The 22,815-nt window shown below is 35.8% G+C and overlaps 1 protein-coding gene across 1 annotated transcript in view; it reads right to left on the bottom strand.

Moving 5' to 3' along the window:
• Positions 1–4,774: 4,774 nt before the first annotated feature.
• Positions 4,775–22,815, bottom strand: part of LOC122793320 (zinc finger protein OZF-like) — a 150,067-nt gene continuing 132,026 nt past the window's right edge. The window contains exon 4 of the mRNA XM_044061209.1: positions 4,775–7,172. Coding sequence (XP_043917144.1) covers positions 5,956–7,172 — 1,217 coding nt within the window. The 3' untranslated portion in view covers positions 4,775–5,955. The remainder of the gene's footprint in view (positions 7,173–22,815) is intronic.

The raw sequence follows: 22,815 nt of genomic DNA, 5'->3' as shown, positions 1-22,815 counted from the left end.
GGAGTTTTACAGTGTCGAGTTACCAGCATGGCGCCCAACCTTCCACAGAAGGCACACACTCACACACACGCACACTCATACTCACATGCACTCACACCTAGGGCCAATTTAGAGTGTCCAGTCCAACTACTGCATGTCTTTGGGATGTGGGAGGAAAGCGGAGCACCTGGAGGAAACCCACACTACCTCAGGGAGGACATGTAGTCTCCACACAGAAGGCAGCCCAGCCGAGAATCGAACCAGAGAAACTCTTGCTGTGAGGCGGCAACCCTAACAGCTGCACCACCATGGCTGCTCAAATACACAAATAACAGTAACAATACACAATTCATATCAAAACATAATACATAAATAAATACACAAATAACAGTAACAATACACAATTCATAAAATATAATACATAAATAAATACACAAATAACAGTAACAATACTTAATTCATAACAAAACATAATACATAAATACACAAATAACAGAAACAATACATAATTCATAAAACATAATACATAAATAAATACACAGATAGTAACAATACATAATTCATAAAACATAATAAATAATTAAATACACAACAGTAATAATACATAATTCATAACAAAACATACATAAATAAATACACAAATAACAGTAACAATACATAATTCATAACAAAACATAATAAATAATAAATACACAAATAACAGTAACAATACATCATTCTTCCTTTTCCTTAGAAGACCAGTTTATCATTTCTATGCTTCTGTTTTGCCCTGTTTCTGGATTTTTTGTGGAATACTTCCTTCTGCCACAAGGGAGCCACCCCCCCCCCTCAGCCTGGTCTAACCCTGGGGGGTGGAATGTGTTCATGTCCTGAGGATTGTGCAGTCCCTTTTTTTCCATTTCTGGTACTACTGTATACACCACGACTGGGCACTTTTTTTATCCTGGGGCTTGTGGATCGTGTTTTTTTTTTTTTTTAACTTACCACTCTTCATGATATATAAAATACAGCCAACATATCAGTGTTGTCTTGGTGAGATTATAAACAAAACAGGGTCCACCACATGAAGGTACTCTCCAAGATGTGAGGATGTATTTCTACATATGTGGATAATGCTACACTGTCAGAAGACTTTTAACTGGAAAACACTTGAAACTCATTGTATAGTTATATGGTTTCTGCCTATGTTTCATTTCTACAAGTGTTCAGTTTTTTTTTAATACTAAGGTAGTAATGGTCCCAGTTTCTATCTCAGGGCATAATTAAAAGTTCATGTCAGTTTTGCTTTGGTCACTGATATTTACCAAGAGTGCTCTCATAAGTCAAAATGTACCCAGAAATGTCTCTTTATGTATGACACATGAGATTATCAGGACTGGCAACATATCTAGGCACACCTAGAATTTCTCTATCATTACCCCACTTGCTTCTACTACTACTACTGGTAGTGCCTGAGTGGCATTATTCCACACTATTCTTGTTTCTATTTGCATAACTTTTATAATCTTGTGTTTTTCAGTACATAAGACATTATGTCACCAGATGTGGCGATTTCAATAAGTAATTATGATTTTGTCCTTTTGTATTCAATATCTTGTTTTCTTGCTTCTGTTTTCTTACCTAATGGCACTGGGTGACCTGTCATGATTGTTACTTCTTTATTTTAAGTAAACCTTTACGGTTCATTATTCCTGTGCCTCCTAGTTCCCTGCATAGTATAATGTTTGCACAGCTTTGTCACACTGATGTGTCCTTCAGTATACAAACCCTTAGCCATAAGCATACTGTAGTCGGAAACAGAAGTAACAGACAGTTCAGTTTTCTGCACATGGCAGTATAACAGACACACTTTAAGCAGCATGATGTACAAGTTAAGTCTACCTCCATGCTGCAAAACCTGTATTTGTCTTTCATCTCGTACCTTTATTACAGATATTGTGAACCATTCTGCATGGATTCCACTATCCCGAGTTGCCATTGCTAACATTTCATCTTCTACTGTAAATTCACTTCACCGTAGCCATTCACAAATCAGATGTTGATTATGTTCTATATAATTTTCCACTATAAATGTGGCTTTTCATTTTTGTCCCCTCCCCCCTTTTCACGAATATGGTTTTTACTACCTGTTTTAAGTGCTACTGCTAACCTGAGCAAAGATATCATCTTAGACTTGTTTTCTTTATAGTTTAGGACTTTCACAATGTTTGAATCTGATATCAACAAATATCCATGCAGTTCCACAATTACCAACCTATACATGTATTCATTTTCAAGGAGGCCCATGCCTCATTCAGACAGATAGCTGTATGATCAAGGCAAACACAGGTTTTCATGTATAATTTAATAGGCATTAAGCAGCTCTCGTTTTCCTATCCAACTAATTCAACACTTTTTGGAGTGGGAGGATGGCAAAATGGTTAAGGTGTGTACCTTACAGACACAAGGTACAGGGTTTGATTCTCACATGAGGTAACTGGCTAGGCTTAAAATGGCCCACAAGGGCAATTAGCTTAGTACTAATCTATTAACCTATGAGCCACTTGGATATACACAAACGCTGCAAGTTAGAACAATGAGAGAAAGTCAGTTAATACCTTGAACTTTATTCCTAGGTTTTCAGTTTACATTTCAGTCTTCTAAAATAATTACTAAGTTCTGTTCTTGTTAAATATTGTATTTCTGCCTCTTCGTACAATTCCTTGATATCCATGTACTCTTATTTTAATTCTTTTATTTCACATTCCTTTTTTGACACTAAATGTTACTATGTATGTCATTTGAAAAGGGTTTAGCAGCTTGTAGCTCTATTTTTAATTATTTGTCAGAGAGGCATACAATTGTAAATAATCCAGAACTTTTATAACTGCAATATGATTTGGCAATATGTGATAAATCTTATACATCTGAAAGCATTGTATAATCCACATGCATGGAATGCTGTCAAGTTTTCTTTTCCTTGCAGATTGTCGGTGCCATACCATCATTCCTGACATTTTTCAGGTCTCCGCCAGGACTTTACGCAGTAAAAGATGAAACTTATTTTTTATGATTCTCTGTTGCTCTTTTTCTGTCCTGTTGCTATAACTGTAGATTATTGGCATCAGCTCTTGTGTACAGGTTACATGTTTTCATAAGACAAACTATTGATCAGTAATCTTTAAGATCTATATGATCGCTTTTAAGTAGGAGTACATTTACCGCTCATTGTTAACTAGACTGGTAGAATTTCAGGATGTGCATACATACATATTTTTTTTTTTATTTAAGACTAAGTCCTGGAATAAAGGTGTTAATACTTTTAGCCAGAAGTTAGGTAGAGCATCTGAGACCAGTGTTTTCTAGTTGGGAGCCTTTATTATCCTTGTTTTCATCTCACTGGCAGTTACTTCAACCCAATCCCCACCCCCTAAATTAGAAGGTCTTATTTTTTTTATTTTTACATCTTTTATCCGTTCAGCATCCTTTTGGGGGTTCAACAGGGCCTTCTTAGATCCATTTCTCCACAATTTTCAAAATGCTTTACCTTCCTCTGTTTTCAGTGATGTCTCAGTTGTTGCTGTAGCTTTCCTTCCCACATCCATTTAAAACATTGTTGAATCACCTTAAATTGCTTGCTTGTTTAGTATACTTTCTTTGTATTCCTCCACCGACCTCCTAAACATTCTGGTTCCTGCAGAGGATTTTGCAATTTTAGTGTTTCTGGCCTGGACTCTAGTGCCTGTGACAGGAATGGGCAGTTTTTTACCAGTCAGTGGAACCTCCAAATGACCAAGTTGTAAGAAAATTATTGCCAAACCTCTATCAAAAACATTCCTGAGTCATTAAGAAAACTTCAGAAAGTTTATCATGGGATTTTAACCTGTTACTCCAAGTCTTATTATATGCTGTACTACTGTAATGTTTATCTATTTATTTAATGTCTTGAAGTATTTAGTTTTTAGTACTGTGACAGGAATGGGCCACATTTCTAAGACATGGAATAGTTAAAGTTCAATAAATCATTTTTACTTCAATCTTTGGTATTTACCAAACGTATCCTAAACTATTTCTTTCTGTAGTCCATATTGGGTTACCTGGATTAGTACAGATATAGTTTAACATAATCTCTTACACATTTTTATATTTAATTTTAGTAAGACATTTTTATGTAATATCCCAGTAATAAGACTACTAAAATGTAAAAAATGCTTTGTCATACTACTAAGACTTAAAGTTTATTTACATACATTTGGAAATTCTTATTAGGCCAGTTGTACCTGCTACCATTGGAACTACCTCGCTATCGTTACTCATTTCTCTAGTTTATGATTGCAAGTTTTGATATTTTATAACTATTCCTTTCAATATATAAAGCACTATACTCAATTGGTATAGCAGTTTTGATAGTCAGTGCTGTATTGTGTCTTCTTATAGGTACATGGGTGTTTACTAGGCTAACAACCACAAGGGCCTTTTTAAGGCTAGCCATATATCCTAAATCTCTGACAAATTCTCGTACCCTGGATAAGTGTAAGCAGGGAATTGGGAGATGAAACATTTACAAGTAGGGGCTTGGGAGATGAAACATTTACAAGTAGGGGCCTAGGAGATGAACCACTTATAGGTTGCCTGTGTCCATTAGTGACATAGGTGCCAAACCAGGGATGAATTTCCTGTTCCCTATCCAACTGTCCAAGTTACACTTGAATTGGGTTAGGAAAGAACTGCTTCACATGGATGGGGAGCCTGTTCCAGAGATGGAGTTGTCTCTGGGATACATACCGGTCTCTCCAGCAGGTCCTGTTTATATCACAGGCAAGGTTTAAGTCTTTAGAATGGATAACTCTGGAGCTGTTTGTTTTGCAGATATGCAGGAGGTCCATCAGAGTGGGGTCTGACAATGCTTTGCATGCCAGGCATAGTTCATCCATCAAGAGCCTGTAGGAGAAAGAATACAGGGATCGGGCCTTGAGGTGGTCTCTTACAATATCTGTTTTTGTGTTTCATCTTTTTAATTGTTGGCACTGGATGACTCTGTGTTTTCAGTAATCCTTTTTGCATCATGTTTTTAATGCTTCTCAGCTTACTCTGTATTACGTTTAGTCTCCAGAGTAACAACCTTGTCATGTCTGTCAGTATATACACACACCCTTTACTGCACCCCACAGTGACATGGGTAACTGTTTCTGGTTTCATGCTGCAAGGCCTAGATTTGATTTTATTTCCTGTGTTTTTGATTAACGTGAATGACCACATATGTAGTACAGTATCTTGAGATGCCACTAACCTTTCATCTTTTAGTTTAAACTCCCTCCTGACTTAGCCACTGGTTTGTCAGTGCACAATCCATCCGTGGTTGTTCTAGCACTTATCCATGTGGGATACATCTTATACATCCTGTTTGACTTCTCCAAGTGTTTAGGTATTTTAGGACAGTAACACAAACAGAAACCATTGTTAAATCGGAATTTGACAAATGTCATGAATTCACTTTTTCTTTAGTCTTTGAGTGCACTTCTCAGCACCTGCAACGTGCTCAGACTTGCCTCCTTCTGTAGCTGAATGGGGTTACCTGTACTGGTAACATATTTAAGTATGCCCAGAGTGAATTTTCTCATGCATTCTAATGTTTATCTTCTGAATAAACCTTTTACTACATGTGGCACATTTGTAAGATTTATTTCCAGTGTGGATTTTTTCATGGACTGTTAGATTACTCTTTTTCACAAAACTCTTACCACATGTGGCACACTTAAAAGCTTTAATTCCAGAGTGGACTTTCTCAAGAGCCTTAAGGTTATTTTTCTGTATAAAACTCCTGCCACAAACTGCACATTTATATGGTTTCTCTCCACTGTGCTTTCTCTCATGAGCTATAAGGCTATACTTACCTATGTAACCCTTGCCACACAGCGTACATTTATACTTTTTATTTCCAGTGTGGGTTTTCTCATGGGCTGTGACATGACTCTTGAGTGAAACTCTTGTCACGTGTCAGATGTGCTTCTTTTCTCCTTTGTGTCTTTTCTCGTGAGCTGCAAGATTACTCCTCCATGTAAAACTCTTGCCACATTTTGTACATTTATATAGTTTGTTGCCAGTATGTATTTGTTGATGTCTTGTGAGAGAGCTCTTCATTGTATAACTTTTCCCGCATGTTACACACTTATGAGGCTCCTCTTCAGCGTGGACTTTCTTGTGGTATCTGAGAAGGTACCTCTGCTTAAAATATATACCACACACTGCACATTTATATCCATTATGGACTAACTGATGTTTTTCCATGTAGTACTTATCTGTAAAACCTTTGCCACAAGTGACACATTTATAAGGTTTGTGTCCACTATGGGCTAATTGGTGTTTTTCCATGTTATACTTACTTGCATAACCCTTGTTACAGGTGGCACATTTATAGGGCTTCTGTCCAATGTGAACTAACTGATGGTTTTCCAGGCGACACTTGTCTCTAAATGCTTTGTCACAGCTGTCACATTTAAATGGCTTATGTCCGCTGTGGGCTAATTGATGTCTTTCCATGCGATATTTGTCTCTAAAACCTTTGTCACAGATGGAACATTTATAGGGTTCCTGTCCAGTGTGAACAAACTGATGTGTTTCCATCTGATACTTGCTTGTAAAACCCTTACCACAACTGGCACATTTATATGGCTTGTGTCCAGCGTGAATTAACTGATGCCTTTCCATGTAATACTTGAACTTAAAATGCTTGTCACACCTGTCACATTTATAAGGTTTCTGCTCACTATGAACATACTGGTGTCTTGTCAGGTGAGAGTTTTTTGTAAATGTCTTGTCACATAATGAGCATTTATATGGTTTCTTTCTAGAGTGGCTAAATGGCTGGTCTCTGGTGAAAATCTGTCCATCCATTACCATATTTTTTTGTCTTTTCCCACTGCGAGTTATTTTTGAGATGTTTCTGTGAAAAGAGGAACTGTTAATGCAGTTGTGTATTTTGTAATGTGGTCCTCCTGTCTCACTTTCTAGGTGCAGTTCTACTTTGGTTTTCTTGTTAAACGTCATTATGTATTCCACAGAATTCTTACTTCTGCTGCCAGTATGTCTTACATCACGTGATCCAATAGAAAATAAATCTGATGCAGTCACACCAAATTCAGACTTGACATATTCTCCAAGAGAGGACTGCTGCTGCTGTCTCCGACTCTCACAAAAATCTGCCTTCCTGCAGACTTAAAAAAAAGATATATAAGAATACAATAAATGATCCCTAATAATGTTAATTGTTTTCTTCAAATGCTGAAGTATAAATGTAGATTAACACAAAATATTTTCTGTAACATTCCAGCAATGAGAATGTTAGGAACTTAAAAAAATGTCACACCGCTATGTCTTAAAGTTTATTTAGTAACTACATTGGTGCTAAGTGTTCTACTTTTAACTTGTTTTAATTTCCGAGTTAACTTCTAAATTTATTTTTTTTGTGAGTAAAGGCTCAGTGAACATTGCTGTTTTTTTACAGCAGACATGTAAGACAGGTCCCACAAAAAATGACATGAATAATAAAATAGTGAAAACATATTAAAGAACAACTTACAAAACAATAAATTTAAAAAGTTACATTATAGATATGCATTCAGCATAATAAAAAAGAACTATGAACGCTGACTGTGTTTACTTAAAACTACTAACAACCAACCAACAGTGATACACTTGTATGTAAAATGACTTAAAAACTTCAGGACAACACATAAACTCTGTCAATCTCTCAAATCATTGAGAAAGCATTCCAAGCAAAATAAGTAATAAAGTAATGTATTACTATCAGATAAACACTTTCATCCTGGGGTCAACAATCATCGGGCTTCTTCACTAACCACAGTAAAATCCCACACAAATTTTCCCCTTCCTTCCATCACGTTACACATCAACAAATCCTTAAACAAATACATAATTGTTCTGTTAATGAATTTGTGTACCTAAAAATGTTTTTGACAAAGAACTCATTCAACAATACATTAAAATTATAATGTTACTTCATAGCTTAACTGATTTCATTTTAAAGCACTTGTAGTATATGTACTGTCATTTAAGCCAGGAGCAAACATAGCATTCAGTCTGAGTTACCAAATCTACACAAAGTTCTTTACTATCCTCCCAGGCTCCTGTTCTTAAATACGTTGGAACAACTTCCAAAGTAGTAATCTGAAATACTTGAAAGTTACTATAACTAGTAATATGTCTATCCAAGACATTGTTTAAATTGCTGTTCCTAATGTCATGCAAATATTCATAAATGGATTTGGTTTTCCCAACATAAAACGGACCGCAGGATTTACATTATGCTAAATACACCAACCCTCTGAATACACAGTTGCCATCAGCAGTAAATACAGTGTTCCAGAATTCCATAATTCGCTTTTTATGACCAACATATCTTCCAAAATATGTGGACACTCCTTAGAACTAACATTTTCTAGTTCCCTTCCTCTTTGTATTTTTAGTCACACCCTTAATGCCTCTCAAAAGTTCACATTCATTTCCTTTTTTTATATACAGACCGTGGTGCTTCTCTCATTATATTAGCTAGCTCAGGGTTACTCCTAAAACTATTCCAATTTTATGATTACTAAAGCTCTGTTAAATTCATTAGTGACATTAATTCTTCCTTATTCCCTTTAGTTTCATCAAAACCTTTGCCTAGGAGTGGCATAGAACGTATTCAGCAAGGTTTGTGGATGCCATCTTTGTATAAAATAGCCAAAAGCTTGTTCCCCAAAATCTCAAATGTTCCAAAATCAGAGACCATTCCAGCCACCCTTACTAGTTGTCCCTTAACTAAACTTTTCTTAAAGACATGATAGAAGGAAGGGGAGAATTTAGGTTTATTATTTTACTCTGTCTGTCAGTTCTGAAGTCCGATAGTTGTTGACCCCAGGACAAAAGTGCTTAAATGATGATAATAAATTAGTTTACTGTAACTTCTGCTTGCATTGTTTTCTGATTACAGACACTAACTGACATTGCATGTTACTCCAAACTTTACTTAAAAATGTTTGGTTCTGTGGCTGGGGGGGGGGGGGTTGAATGTGACCCCAGGTTATTGGGGTTTGATTAAATGTACAGGCACTGGAGCAGCCAGGCAGGGAAGGAGAGGAGTGAATGCCTTGGCACACTTGTCTCTTCTGTTGCAGAATATAGTTTGTGTGTACTCAAAGGACTACAGAGTGTGATCTGTTCTCCCTGGTGGAGTCTGGAGAAATTATCACTCATGCTGTGGAGGAGGGGGGATTGGCAAGGATGCTTGGATCAGCACCCCTTGCAGAAAGGAGGAATATCCTCAGCAATCAACCCACTGCGCATGCAACCTCTGGTGCCTCATTTAGTCAATCAGCTTTAGAACCAGGGGAAAAAAAAACACAGAAAACCTGCATACTACACCTCATGGCTGCCTGGATGTTCACCCCCCCCCCAATCAGCTGATGGCCACTGAGGGAGCAAATGAGATGAGTGATCAACAGATGGTTTGATGGGCAGAAATGTGGTGTATGCAAAAACATATTTAATACTGACATTAAGCTTTCACCAAGAAAAGAGTATGAAAACATGTTAATATTTCACAGAACTAACAACCTTGGTTAGAATACAGACAGGGTGCAGAGGACGCCAACTCACATCACAGTACAGTCATGCAGAAACAAACAATAAAACACTGAAAATTGAAAATGAATACAATGGAGTAACCAAGATGGTGGCCTGAGTACAGCAGATTTTAGTTCGTCTGTACGATCATAGTTTTTTGTACATGAATTGACTATCAAACTTGATATAGTCAGTGCTATAAGTGAAAGAAAACATGTATTTTATTTCCGAGGTTCAAATTATTTTAGTCAAAAATTAATAATTAAAAAAAAAAAAAAAATCATGTCAGCGTCTATCTCAACAGACCATTTGAAATATGTCAATTTTTAAAACTGCTGGGCAAGAAACCATTTCTACAAAAAGGATTTCCAGAAGATATTGTCATCCATATAAGAATTATCCTTAAAACAGACAATATGGACAGGAAGGTAGACTTGTATACAAAAGAATGGCAAAAAATGGTTTAAACTTCTAAAAAATACGGTCCAATAACAAATTAGTAAAAAAGCAGGTTTAAATCACAGAGAAGGGATACGGGGTATGCAAGAAAACACACTGAATTTTTGATAAAGCAAAATAACTGGCCATATAAGGAATATGTACTGTGCCTAAGAAACTGTAAATGAAAATATAGTTAACATCCTTTCCAGTTAGAGCGCAGAAGTTTTAAACCTTTATGGGGGCTGGTCCTGTGGTATTGGCCAAGGCTAGAGGCCTCTCAAAAAACATCCAGACAATGCAAGTCCCTCCAAATACTCTAATTGTTAGTCATCTCCAATCTAGATAAATAACTTATTAGAACTGCTTGAGCAAAGTCCCCTCTGAAATTGGACTATTCTAACACCAGATTTGATTATGACTACTCAGAAAAAGTAATTGAAAAAAACAGTCCTTTAACCACTGGTAACGCCACTTAAATGTGCCACATTTTATTTCCAATAAGACTGTCAATCTTTATGTCACAAAGAACAAGTAGTTTTGACTCTTTAGAAAATGTCCTTTCCTTTCTTAACTCTAAAACAGATCAGCAATCGTCGGGATGAAATGGAGTAAAGCCATACAAGCATAAAGAGACAAGCAGGCAGACATGGATGGAAGGCTGAATGTTCTAACACAAATACTTGTGAAAAATGGAACATAAATACAATAGATTAGTGTGTTTATCTGAATGAAGTATATATTTTGTCTATCCAGTGACAGACGTAGAAACTTCACCCAAGACTACATTTTTCTGGACTTCAGGTTTTCATTATTATCAGATTTCATCCATTATCCATTTTCTGTGAGAATTTAATATTTAGGTCTTGGGGATAAAAATTGTTCATCTTAAATATAATGCAACTTTTCAAATTTTGTCCTTTAATCTTGAATATGGACTCAATATAACAAATATTGTTTCACAGGCCCTGCTCTAACCAAATCTTCTTCCTTGTTTTAACATATTTTATCTGTATACAAAAGCTGAGGGATTCCACCTATCTGTTTTTCCCAAACTATCTGAAAATCAAACTGATTGTCTGGTAATCCAGAAAACATGGTACAAACTCCAGAACTCTTCTTCAGACAAACAGACCACCAGAGTTTGTTAAACCAGCAAATTCACTATGCTTTAAAAAAAAAAAAAAAAAAAAAAAAAAAAAAAAAAGCATTGCTAATGTGTTGCAATTGCATGACAGACCCGGGGAGGGGATGGGCAGGGTTACAGGGAGGTACAAGAGATGTGGGTCTGGTTTTGCTACAACAGAAGGTGGCACCCCTTATTTAGTCTGTACGTATATGCGACTTAACATGTAAAATATAATACCTTAGCATTTTTAGCATAATCTGCCATGTAGAAATATACTAAACCGGGAAGAAGCAGTCCGAAATAACACCAAGAATCGTAAAAAAGTCAGGAACACTTCCTAGATAATACTTGAACGCAACTTTGTTTATAAAATAAAAGCGTTTTCGCTGCTGTTCAATGCAAGCAGCTTCTTCAGAAAACAATAAAACATTAAGCGCCAAGCAGTAAATACTGATTGTAAAAAAGGCGTGTACATCATGACATCACTACTGCACAAATGGATAGTTAATAAGTGCTGCTTTAAAACAGGGCAGTTATACAATCAAATCAATAAAAACCTTATTACGAAAGAATTTTTTATCCAAGACAATCAAACAATTAATAAAATACAAAGACTAACAATAAACTAAAAATGAGAAGTTACATAAAGTAAACAACTGAATAGACCATTTAAACTAGTGGCCTTACACTAGTTGGCTAATTATTATAACTATAGTAACGTACATTCGGCCCCTAGATTGGGTACTATTCTGCCTATACTATTATTTGGGATTTATGTGATCCAAGAAGTCATTTACTTTGTTTTACCTTTAACATTTTCAAATTTCCTTAGTCTCTGAATGTTTCTTACTATTATTATTATTATTATTTTTTTAGATTAAGAGATGGCTAATAGTTTAGTTTATTGTTAAATGTTTTAATTTAATGTTTTATTGTTTTCTGAAGAAGCTGCTTGCATTGAACAGCAGCGAAAACGCTTTTATTTTATAAATAAAGTTGCGTTCAAGTATTATCTAGGAAGTGTTCCTGACTTTTTTACGATTCTTGGTGTTATTTCGGACTGCTTCTTCCCGGTTTGGTTTATCTGGTTTGTCTTGCCTGTTTTCTTGCAGTATGTAGAAATATACTATTTCACAGTAATTTAGATTTGTTCTTTCCAAAATACAGCATTACACTCATCATAATGTTGCTTTAAGCAATTTGCACATTTAATATGCATACTGGTTCATTTATATTAATTTTCAGTTTTTGCAATTTTCTGTTAATATAAATGTTTAATACTAAACTTAAGCTTCCTCACTTGTTTAAACAATAACAGTCAATTTAGAACATTTTAAAAACTTGAATTTAAAAAAATACATCATGGCAGTACTCTATCTCTTTGCAGAGAGAAAGAGGGTCTTCTGGAGTCAAGCTTCCTGTTTGGTGACTATATAGCCAAGCTGAGGAGGAAAACAGTGAGTTTACTTACGTTACATACACTTGTCTTTAAGTGAAGTTCATGAAATCTCATAAAATATATTTAAAAATATTTACTTGTAGAGATAAGTACCTCACTAGAACAATAAACGGATCATGTTTTAAGGTTGCACAAGATTATGCAAAAAAGCATAGTATTTATTTTTATTTTATTTTACATTTGTTACCCGGGATAGTCCAACTGGATATATGTCCATTTTCACTGGAGGCCCAAGGAGAAAAGCTCCAAAGAAACATATATGCAAGAGATACAAACAAAATATTCTAACATGTTTCTAGTATATACAACCAGACCATATAGATGAGCACACATTATTAATTCCTTGACAAAGACATATAGAATGATCAATACAAGCAATATTAAAATATGTTGAATATCTAGTCACATCATGCATCTGAATGTGGTATTGATAAGACTGTGCAGTTGTATCAGGAGACGTGTTTAAGGCAAGAGTTACTGCAGTAGTGGAGTAGGACTGAAGTTAGTCTGGTGTGGAGCAGGGACATAACCATTTGTTGTTGAGTTGGCTTTTGATAGATTTTTTTAATTTGGATAGAGAAGATTCCAGGGTAACGGATGAAGGCAGGGAGTTCCGAATCACCGGCATGGTTGTGGGATCTAGTAACTGTTAATAGTAACTTATCTGTGGAGCGGAGTTAACTAGGACAGGAATACTGCTGAATTAGGTTGCTTAAAGATGGTGTTTTATTTGGGTGGGAGCGCAGCTTATAAGTGATAAGTTGATTGTAGATTAGTAAATTTGGCAGTTCAACCCAGTCCAATTGTTTTAGGTTATGAAAGTGATGGGTCCTAAAAGATGAGTTATTAGCAAATTTGGCTATTTGATTATAGCAGGTTGCCAGTTTGCTGGTTTGTGTTTTGGATAGATTTGTTAGGATTGGGAATGCCTAAAGTAATGTTGAGAGCAAGTGAGTGCGAGCAATTGTGGTCCTAGCAGCATGGGTCAGGAAGGATTTGTTTGTTGAGATTACCTAGCTTTCTGTGAGTGTTTTTAATAGTTAGATTAATGTGGATATCAAATTTTAACTTGTTATCAATGGTGACGCCTAGTGGTTTTGTGTGGGATTTGGGTGTGATAAGTGTACCATTTTTAGAGTGAATATTGAAAGTGGCGGTAAGGCTGGTATTTTGTGAGGGCTGAAATAGCAGGATCTTGGTCTTTTTGGGGTTAAGAATGATGCCATTGTCAGTAAGCCAGTTTTCAACTGAGTGGAAATTATCCTGGGTTTTATTGTGTAGTTCTTGCAGGATTGACACACTGCATATTATACTGGCATCGTCTGCATATAGGCTAGAGTTATTTGCCTCTGAGTTGAAATTGTTTGCGAAAACTGAGAATAGCAAGGGACCCAGTATTGATCCTTGAGGTACCCCAAGAGTGACTGGTAAAAGTGGAGACAAGTTATTGTTCCACCGTACTGCTTGTTGCCTGTCCCTAACATAGTTACCCCATAACACCCACAATTACCTCCGTACCGTCATGCACCCACTTCAAAACTTTACTAAAAGCACACCTAAAAACATGCTGGCTATGCCCTTGCAACTCCCACTCTAATATCACACAACCCATCCAACCACTACCTTTCTTTCCACCCCACTAACTACCTTGATTATAGCAAGCTCAGATGCTCATAAGCCTAGTACTTATTATACAGCAGGAACTTCTTATTGTAACATTTGTTAATGTCTGTTATGTACTTCGCAGATAAAGATTCTAGCTGTCTACTGATGTACTATGTTCTTCATCTGTAACTATGTTTGTAATTAATTGCTATGTTAAATTGTTAATCGCTATGTAATCCAATGTAACTACTGTCTGTTTATTTTAACTGTGGAGCTGTTCTCCCCAGGCCTCCGCTGAAAATGCACCTACGTCCAGTCGGACACTCCCAGTCAACAAATGTAAATAAATAAAATAAATATAGTTTTCAAACCAGGAGACTGATTGGTTGTCTAAGCCTAGGTTTTTGAGGTAGCAGATGAGTTGTCATGCTAACCATATCAAAGGCTTTTGATAGGTCTAGGAAAAGGGCAGAAGTAAGTTTACCATTATTCCTGTTATGGTTTATGGTATCTGTGAATGCTAACAGAGCTGTGGTAGTACTATGATCTGAACAGAAACCATGTTGAGTTGGAGATATATGTTCCTGATTTATAAGGTGGGACATTAGTTGATTGTGGATGCATTTTTCTAATATTTTAGCCAGTGGAGATAGAATAGCGATTGGTCGGTAGTTGGATATGTCATGGGAAGTGCCCCCTTTGTGAAGAGGTATGATATAGGCAGTTTCCCAAATTGGGGGCACTGTCGCTTCAGTGATTGATCTATTGATTAGTATAGCAATTGGTACAGCTATTTCTGCTGCTGACAGTTTTAGAAATTCATTGGAGAGGGAATCTACTCCTAGTATTGTGGGTTTCAGCTGGGATAGGAGTTTTCTTATGTAGGAGGTTGGGGTGGGTTGCAGTTTAAAAGTGGGCATGTTGTTAGTGGAGGTGTGGACACCTGTTGTAGTGACAGTGAGATGTTGTTGGGCTAGAGCTTGTATGGCTTCAGTAAAGAATGTATTGAATGATTTGGCTGTGTTGTCTTTTGTTAAACCTGATGTTGGGGGTAGGGTAATGATTTTACCAGAGTGCAGTAACTTGTTTAAAACCTGCCCAGAATTTCTTAGGATTATTCATGTGTTGGTTTTGATGGGTAATGAAGTAGTTTATCTTGTCTTGGATAACTAGTTTTTTGGTTAGATTTCTAATCTGTTGGTAGGCTTGCTGTGTACTAGGCCTTTTATTGGACCTCCAGGTTGTCCAGGCTCTATTTCTTTCAGCTATTTTTTGCCTAGTTTCCCTAGATAACCATGAAGCTGGTTTTGACTTTACTCTAGTAGTTCTTGCAGGGGCATGTCTATTTAATATATCTAAAAAGGTGGAGTTGAAGTGTTGAATAGCTTCGTTTAAGGGTAGGTAATAAAGGTCAGACCAATTATATAGCTTTAGTTCTTGTCTGAAGTTAGTGGGGTTAGTGTTTTTTTTGTTTCTAATTGTTTGAAGTATAGGACTTTGGGGGTGGTGGGAGTTGTATTTAAGTAAGAAAGTAGTTTGTTCACTCAATGTGTCTGGAAGGGTACCAGCTAAGGAGGAGCAGGGTATGTTAATTAGTAAGATCCAGTCTAATTTTGTCTATTTTTTTACTGTTTTTGACTATTTTGGTGGGCTGTTTGATTACTTGAGAGAAGGTATGAAGATTGATATGGTTAGTGGTTACCTGAACGGAGCATGTGAGCCAGTCTACATTACATGTGACAAAAAGTGCTGAACATTTTGATGATGAAGTAAGATAAGCACATTAATAGCCATATAAATTACAGATTTTCCTGAATTACAATGGTTAAAGACATATCCAATTGATGTTTTAAGAACTATATCGTTATGTTTGTGCAACTGTTTCCAGTGCTGACTCGCATTGTAGCAGTTATCATTGCACACAGTTGCTATTCTCTTTCTACAATGTTAACTTCTATGTTTTAGCTTGATTTTACAAAGACTGTATTATGTACAGGTTGGCACTTATCATGATTTTTTTTTTCTTGACAGGCAGGTGGGAAAAATATATTTGCATTTAATTGTGTTGCCAGAATAGTCTGCTAGTTTTATTAGGCAACCCGGAAGGTGTGAAATGTAACTATTAGCAGTCAGTTGGACTAATCAAGCTGAAGGTTTAGCACTCGAAGTAAAATAAGTTACTGCAGTCCAAATTATTTTGCTTATTTTCAACTGTTTTCTGCAGTTCTATTTTACTACTTATCTGTGTAATCTGTGCAACTGTTTTTCGTCTCCTTTTTGTTGTCTGTTAGAGCTGAATATCTACTATTAACACAAGGTTAACAAGACCAAGTCACTATAGAAGTGGTTAAATACAATGAAGGCTGTCGTTTTATCGTATTTATGCTAGTGATAAACATCGATCTCACCAGTTGATTAGAATTTATTCAAAGCGGTAAAATAAACACTTTAAACACATGAAAAGAGAATAAAACGAAATAACTGACTTAGCGCTTTCATCTCCAACACCAGAGACTTCTTCAGAATCAAGTTACCAAGAAACTGAAGAAGTCTCTGGTGTTGGAGATGAAAGCGCTAAATCAGTTATTTCATTTTATTCTCTTTTCATGTGTTTAAAGTGTTTATTTTATTTTCGCTTTTGGAATAAATTCTACTAATCAACTGGTGTGAGATCGATGTTTGTATCACTAGCATAGAGTGATACGAGGGTAAAAATGACAGCCTTCATTGTATTTGGAACCACTACGTTCTATAGTGACTTGGTCTTGTTACAGCCTTCGGTTGTGTGGTTAATAGTCGGTATTCACTGTGTTCCGGATACGAGGAGTCAACCCAGTACATGGACAGCAGCAATATGTTAAATGAACTGTTAAGGGTTATCCAAGCCCACTCGCAAACGGACATTCCGTCAACGGGCTCTTCTAATGGTATACCTTGTGCGCAAAGCAGCCCGAAGGGGATGGGGGCTGTTAGGATGACGTCGGAAGTACGCGACGATGTAACTAGAGTTAAAGAAGGTATGGTGGAAAACACGAGGAGGAGAATTAATGAAGGGCACAACGTTTCAACCTTTCGTACCAATGGAACTAATGACAGAATAGAAGTGGAAGCTATGGACATGTACAAGGATATGGACTTCAGCACATGGTTAAACAAATCCTGTACTTCTACTAAGGAAAAAGAAAAAAACGAAAGAACCAGCAAACAGCTTATCTTATAAGGACAAATGTAAGATTTTTAAAAATTATTACAGAAATACAAATCGCTTGGTGTAGAAAATTGGTACTTTGATAAATGTATAAAAGAAAAGATAGTACCTAAAGGTTTGAGACTTAATACGTTTCCAAACAATGTAAATGGTGATAAAATGTTTTTTAAAGGTATTTGTGATATCCTAAATGAATGTGGGCTAGCAATGTTAAAACTGATGATGAAACGCAACACTGATATTATGGAACAAACAAAAAATGAGATAGACAAGTTATATAGTGAAATCAACACTGATTTGTTATTTCGGGTTGATGAATACAAATATTTGTATTTCAGAGTTTTGTACGACATAGATTCTGTCACTAATATTAATATTAACAGGAAGTTAAAGAAACTTGAAAAGGACCTTGGTGACTATGAAAAAGGAAATGCATATGCAGATGAGAATACATTTAGGAATGAAAAGGGAAAGGGCCCGTATACAATACATAGGACAAGATATAATCAAAATAGAAGTTACAGAGGGGCTGGAAGAGGTGTTAATTGGGAATCTAGACAATGGGAACAAAGACCATTGGACCCAAACCCAGTGGAATACCATAGATATTCAAATGATGAACACTTTGTTTCAATAGAAAATGACAACAACATTAGAACTGATGTCCCTTTAGGGATAGACGAACCCAGGAGGTCAGAGAGGTTGAGAAATCGGACTCAACCAACTTATGCACAGGTAATGCATGCAGGGAGAGAATACAGATAGGTGTCTTCGACATGGGTTTGAGCCAAGATACAATAAGCGACTGCAGTTCTGAATTTATTTTGGACGCAAAGGAACCAGAGGACGTCACTATACACACTTTTAACAATTTTAATATATTTAATTACACTGAAATATTGATTAACCAAGATTTTTTTAGACTATTTACTAAAGGGTTTACTTTTGTACCAGCTAAAAAACCTAAAGTTGAAAATATCATACTAGATATCAAGTTATTTACACGAAAATTAAATTTCAAACATATATTTAAGGACAAAGCAGGGCAGGATAGGGAGAATTCCTTAGCAAGACACAGCACTTATAACCCCCCATTACAATATGAAATTTTAAATTTTGAAAAATGTGTTATAAATAGGATACGAAATGGATATAAAAATAGCAATATTGACAACAGAAAGATTAAAAACAATCTAACTAATGGTGAATACAAACTACTCATAGAATTGAGTAGTAATGACAAAATTCGTATCATGAAGCCTGATAAAGGGTGGTGGTTATTATGGATAGATGGGATTAGATTAAGAAAATGAAGGATATTTTGGATAAGGAAGAGCAATATGGTTCAGTAACAAAAAATGAGATTAACATCTCATATAGGAAGATAGACCTCATCCTGGAAGACAACCTGTTCACAGGAATGATTGATTTGGAATTGTACAAGTTTCTAAAGGTAACAAAACCTGTTATCCCGGGTATTTTTGGAATACCCAAAATACATAAGTCCTTACACAACCCGCCCATGAGACCTATAGTATCGTCCCAGGGATCAAAAACCCAGCCTTTGGCAATTTATGTAGACACTATGTTAAAAGGATTCAATACTAAATATGACCACATTTTAATAGATTCATGGGATTTTTTGAGAAAAATAGTTGGGAGTACCTATTCAGACAATATGTTGTTTATTACCATTGATGTTAAAGAATTGTTTTCAGTTATACCTCAAGGTATTGGTTTAGACTGGTTTGAAAAAGTACTTGTAGAACTGAAATTAGTAACAGGAGCTAACTTTAGAACAGTTTTGGAATGTATGGAACTGATATTAAAGTATAATTATGTATACTTTGAAGGAGACTACTACCATCAGAAAGAAGGCGTAGCCATGGGCTCAGCTTGTGCCCCTATGTATGCTAACATTATCATGTTATTCTGGGAAAAGAATGATGTGTTTAATTCTGTATACAGTCAACATATAAGTGACTATTTTCACTTTTTGGATGATATATTTGTTCTATGGTCTGGTCCATATGAATGTATTCATGATTTTATACAATATATAAATCAGACAACTACTTTCTTGCATTTTACACACCAAATAGATGCAGAGGAAATACATTTTTTGGATATCAAATTAAGTAAGGATAAACAGAGTAAATGTTATAGGTCTAATGTATTTAGAAAGGAACACCATTCCAATGCCTATTTGCATTTTAATAGTGATCATCCTTACCAACTCAGATAAAGTAAGCGACTGGCAAGCACCAAGAACCAACGGCAAGAAATGCTGGTTAACGTATTTTAATAAGAACGTTTTCACTCTTGCAAGAGCAGTTCTTCAGACAATTTTAAAATACAAGAATGTTCATTTTAGCAACAGCTTGTGATGTCATTTTCAAAGGAAACACTTAACACTTTTTAAAAAGGCAATAGTAAAATGATAAAATACTAACTGTTTTATACAAAATCTATCGCAACAAATCAAATGCATGTATTAAATGGAATAAAATGACCTAACTAACATTTATAAACATAATAGTTAAACAATTCATTAAAAGCTCAGTGACAACCATAATGAAAAGGCAAAATGTATATATATATATAAGTGAGTGAACATATTTATATATACTGATAAATATATGTGAAGCATATATAAAGCATAAACAAGAACATTGTTCCATTACTTTTTAGACACGGTGTATCCTCAACATGTATATAAAACAAAAACCTTGCAAAAGGTGTATATATGTATATGTGTGTATATCCACCAACCATAATAAGGGTACAAATTTGTACCCTTATTATGGTTGGTGGATATACACACATATACATATATACACCTTTTGCAAGGTTTTTGTTTTATATACATATTTGGGGATACACCGTGTCCTAAAAGTAATTAATGGAACAATTGTTCTTGTTTAATATGCTTTATATATGCTTCACACATATATTTATCAGTATATATAAAAATATGTTCACTCACTTGTATATATATATATACATTTTGCCTTTTCATTATCACCCCTTTATTATGGTTGTCACTTTGGGCTCTTTTAATGAATTGTTTAACTATTATGTTTATAAATGTTAGTTAGGTCATTTTTATTCCCATTTAATACATGCATTTGATTTGTTTGCGATAGATTTTGTATAAAAACAGTTAGTATTTTATCATTTTACTATTTGCCTTTTTTTAAAAAGTGTTCGTAAGTGTTTCCTTTTGAAGGAAATGACATCACAAGCTGTTGCTTTTAAAATGAACATTCTTGTATTTTTAAAATTGTCTGAAGAAGCTCCTGCTCTTGCAAGAGTGAAAACGTTCTTATTAAAATACGTTAACCAGCATTTCTTGCCGTTGGTTCTTGGTGCTTGCCAGTCGCTTACTTTATCTGGTTTGTTTAGTTATCCTTACCAACTCAAGAAAAACATAGTAAAAGGGCAAATGATTAGGATGGCTAGAATGGTCTCAGACGATGCAGATTTTTTAAAAGAAATAGATAAAGTAGAAAAAATGTTTCATGAAAGAGGTTACCCTATGGATTTTATTAGCCCTATAAAAGAATATGTTTTATCTGAAAGAAGCAATAAATACAATGCTTTGTTAGCCAAAGAAGGGAGTGTGAATCCTACAGTAACCAGCAGTGAGAAGAGTAGTTCCAGCACCCCTAATACAGTTGTCACAAGGGATATACCATATCTGACGATGACATATTATCAAGGTGTTAAATGGCTGAAGAGAAGTATTGATGACACTTGGGAGATGTTTAGAAACATAGCAATTAAGACTGATGTATTTCAAAGTGATATAAAATACAGTTTCAGAAGGAACAAGAATATCAAAAATATTATCGAACAGAGAACTACTAGTAATAGGGGGGCTAACAAGAGACATGGTACTTTCAAATGCGGTAGGTGTGCACAATGCACATTTATTGCTGGATCAAAAGAAATTAGAATACCTAGCTCGGATATAACCTTAAAAGCCAAAAGGTACAACAGTTGTTACTCAAAAGGAGTAGTATATTTAGTATTCTTTAAAGTATGCTGGAGTTACTATATAGGCAAAACTGAACGCCATCTAAGGAATAGAATATATGAACATACAAGGGATATCAGTAAACACACTGATAATAATGCACTATATAGGCACGCAATGGTATGTAAACAGGCGGATTTTAAATTTTGGGTACTTGAGGAAATTGAACCCATGGAAAGAGGAGGTGACTGGGAGACTAAGCTAGAGTATAGGGAAATGATCTGGCAGTTGAGATTAGACGCATGTAGTGGTAAAGGACTAAATGACCACATATCCATTACCCCGGCGTTAAAAATATTGGCAGCAGACCCAAAGAAAAGATAAATTGATTAGCTGCTAAGAAAAATTGAAAGCACATACCCTCTAGAATGAAACTACTAAACAGGTAGCTACACAAAAAAGGTGCAAACAGGTCTCTATGGGTGTTAATATACAATATATAACTTAAATTTTATTGATGCATTATGTTTATACAATTTGGTATTACAATACTATCATAATATTTTCTATCAGTTTTAATATGTTTTAACAGGTGTTCAAACTATTAGTACAATAACTTTTAAGTAAATAATATTTTTTTAAAAATTTTTAAACAACATTTTTAAACAATATATATTTTGCTTGCATGTTTTTAAATTAATAGTCTTACCCCGGGATTCATGAACCTTGCGCCAGGCGCCCGCATAGCGTTGGCGTTATAACGCCAAATATGGCTGCTGAGCGATTCAGGTATGAATGAATTCCACGTGCACTACCGGCGCGCGGACCGCCTCCGCCCGCGAGGTATGCAAAACACACTGTGTGCGGTATTGCACCATGCAAATGAGGGCAATAGCGATCCACGGCGGCGCAGGCGAGCGTAGAGCACGGCAATGTAAACCAAAAACGGTTTACATTTACCCAAACATACCGGAGGAGTAACGGAAGGCTGTCAAAGTCAGGTATCATATAGGTGCAATATGCCAATGTGGAAAGGCACCGAGAATGTCCAAAGAAAATATGCACAAAATGTAAAAATGACATAAATGGCACGTACGTAGAAAGAACAGCAGACCCCGGATGTGTGCACAGAAGTTGTAAAGCAATGAAATAATATGATAATGTCCGAAAGAGCATTAGAACACAAATCAGCTGCACAGCCACCACACACCATAGTATGTATGTAAAGCTGCAACCCCAGCGCAATGGTTGTCAAGGAGTGGAGGCGTGTCCGCGCCGTAACCAGGTATTAGTAGTCAATTCCATGCAAATGAGGCAGATAATAGTGAATCGCAAAAACGGCGCCAGCGTAAGGATGGAGCAAACGGCGAGCGGTACTACACCGAGGAGTGGCCTACACCAGATACATGTCAACC

Source organism: Protopterus annectens, chromosome 2.part0 (assembly GCF_019279795.1).
Source record: "Protopterus annectens isolate FY-2018-M chromosome 2.part0, PAN1.0, whole genome shotgun sequence".
NCBI lineage: Eukaryota > Metazoa > Chordata > Ceratodontiformes > Protopteridae > Protopterus > Protopterus annectens.
The sequence above is the reverse complement of the archived record's forward strand: the minus strand, read 5'-3'. Positions and strand labels throughout refer to the sequence as shown.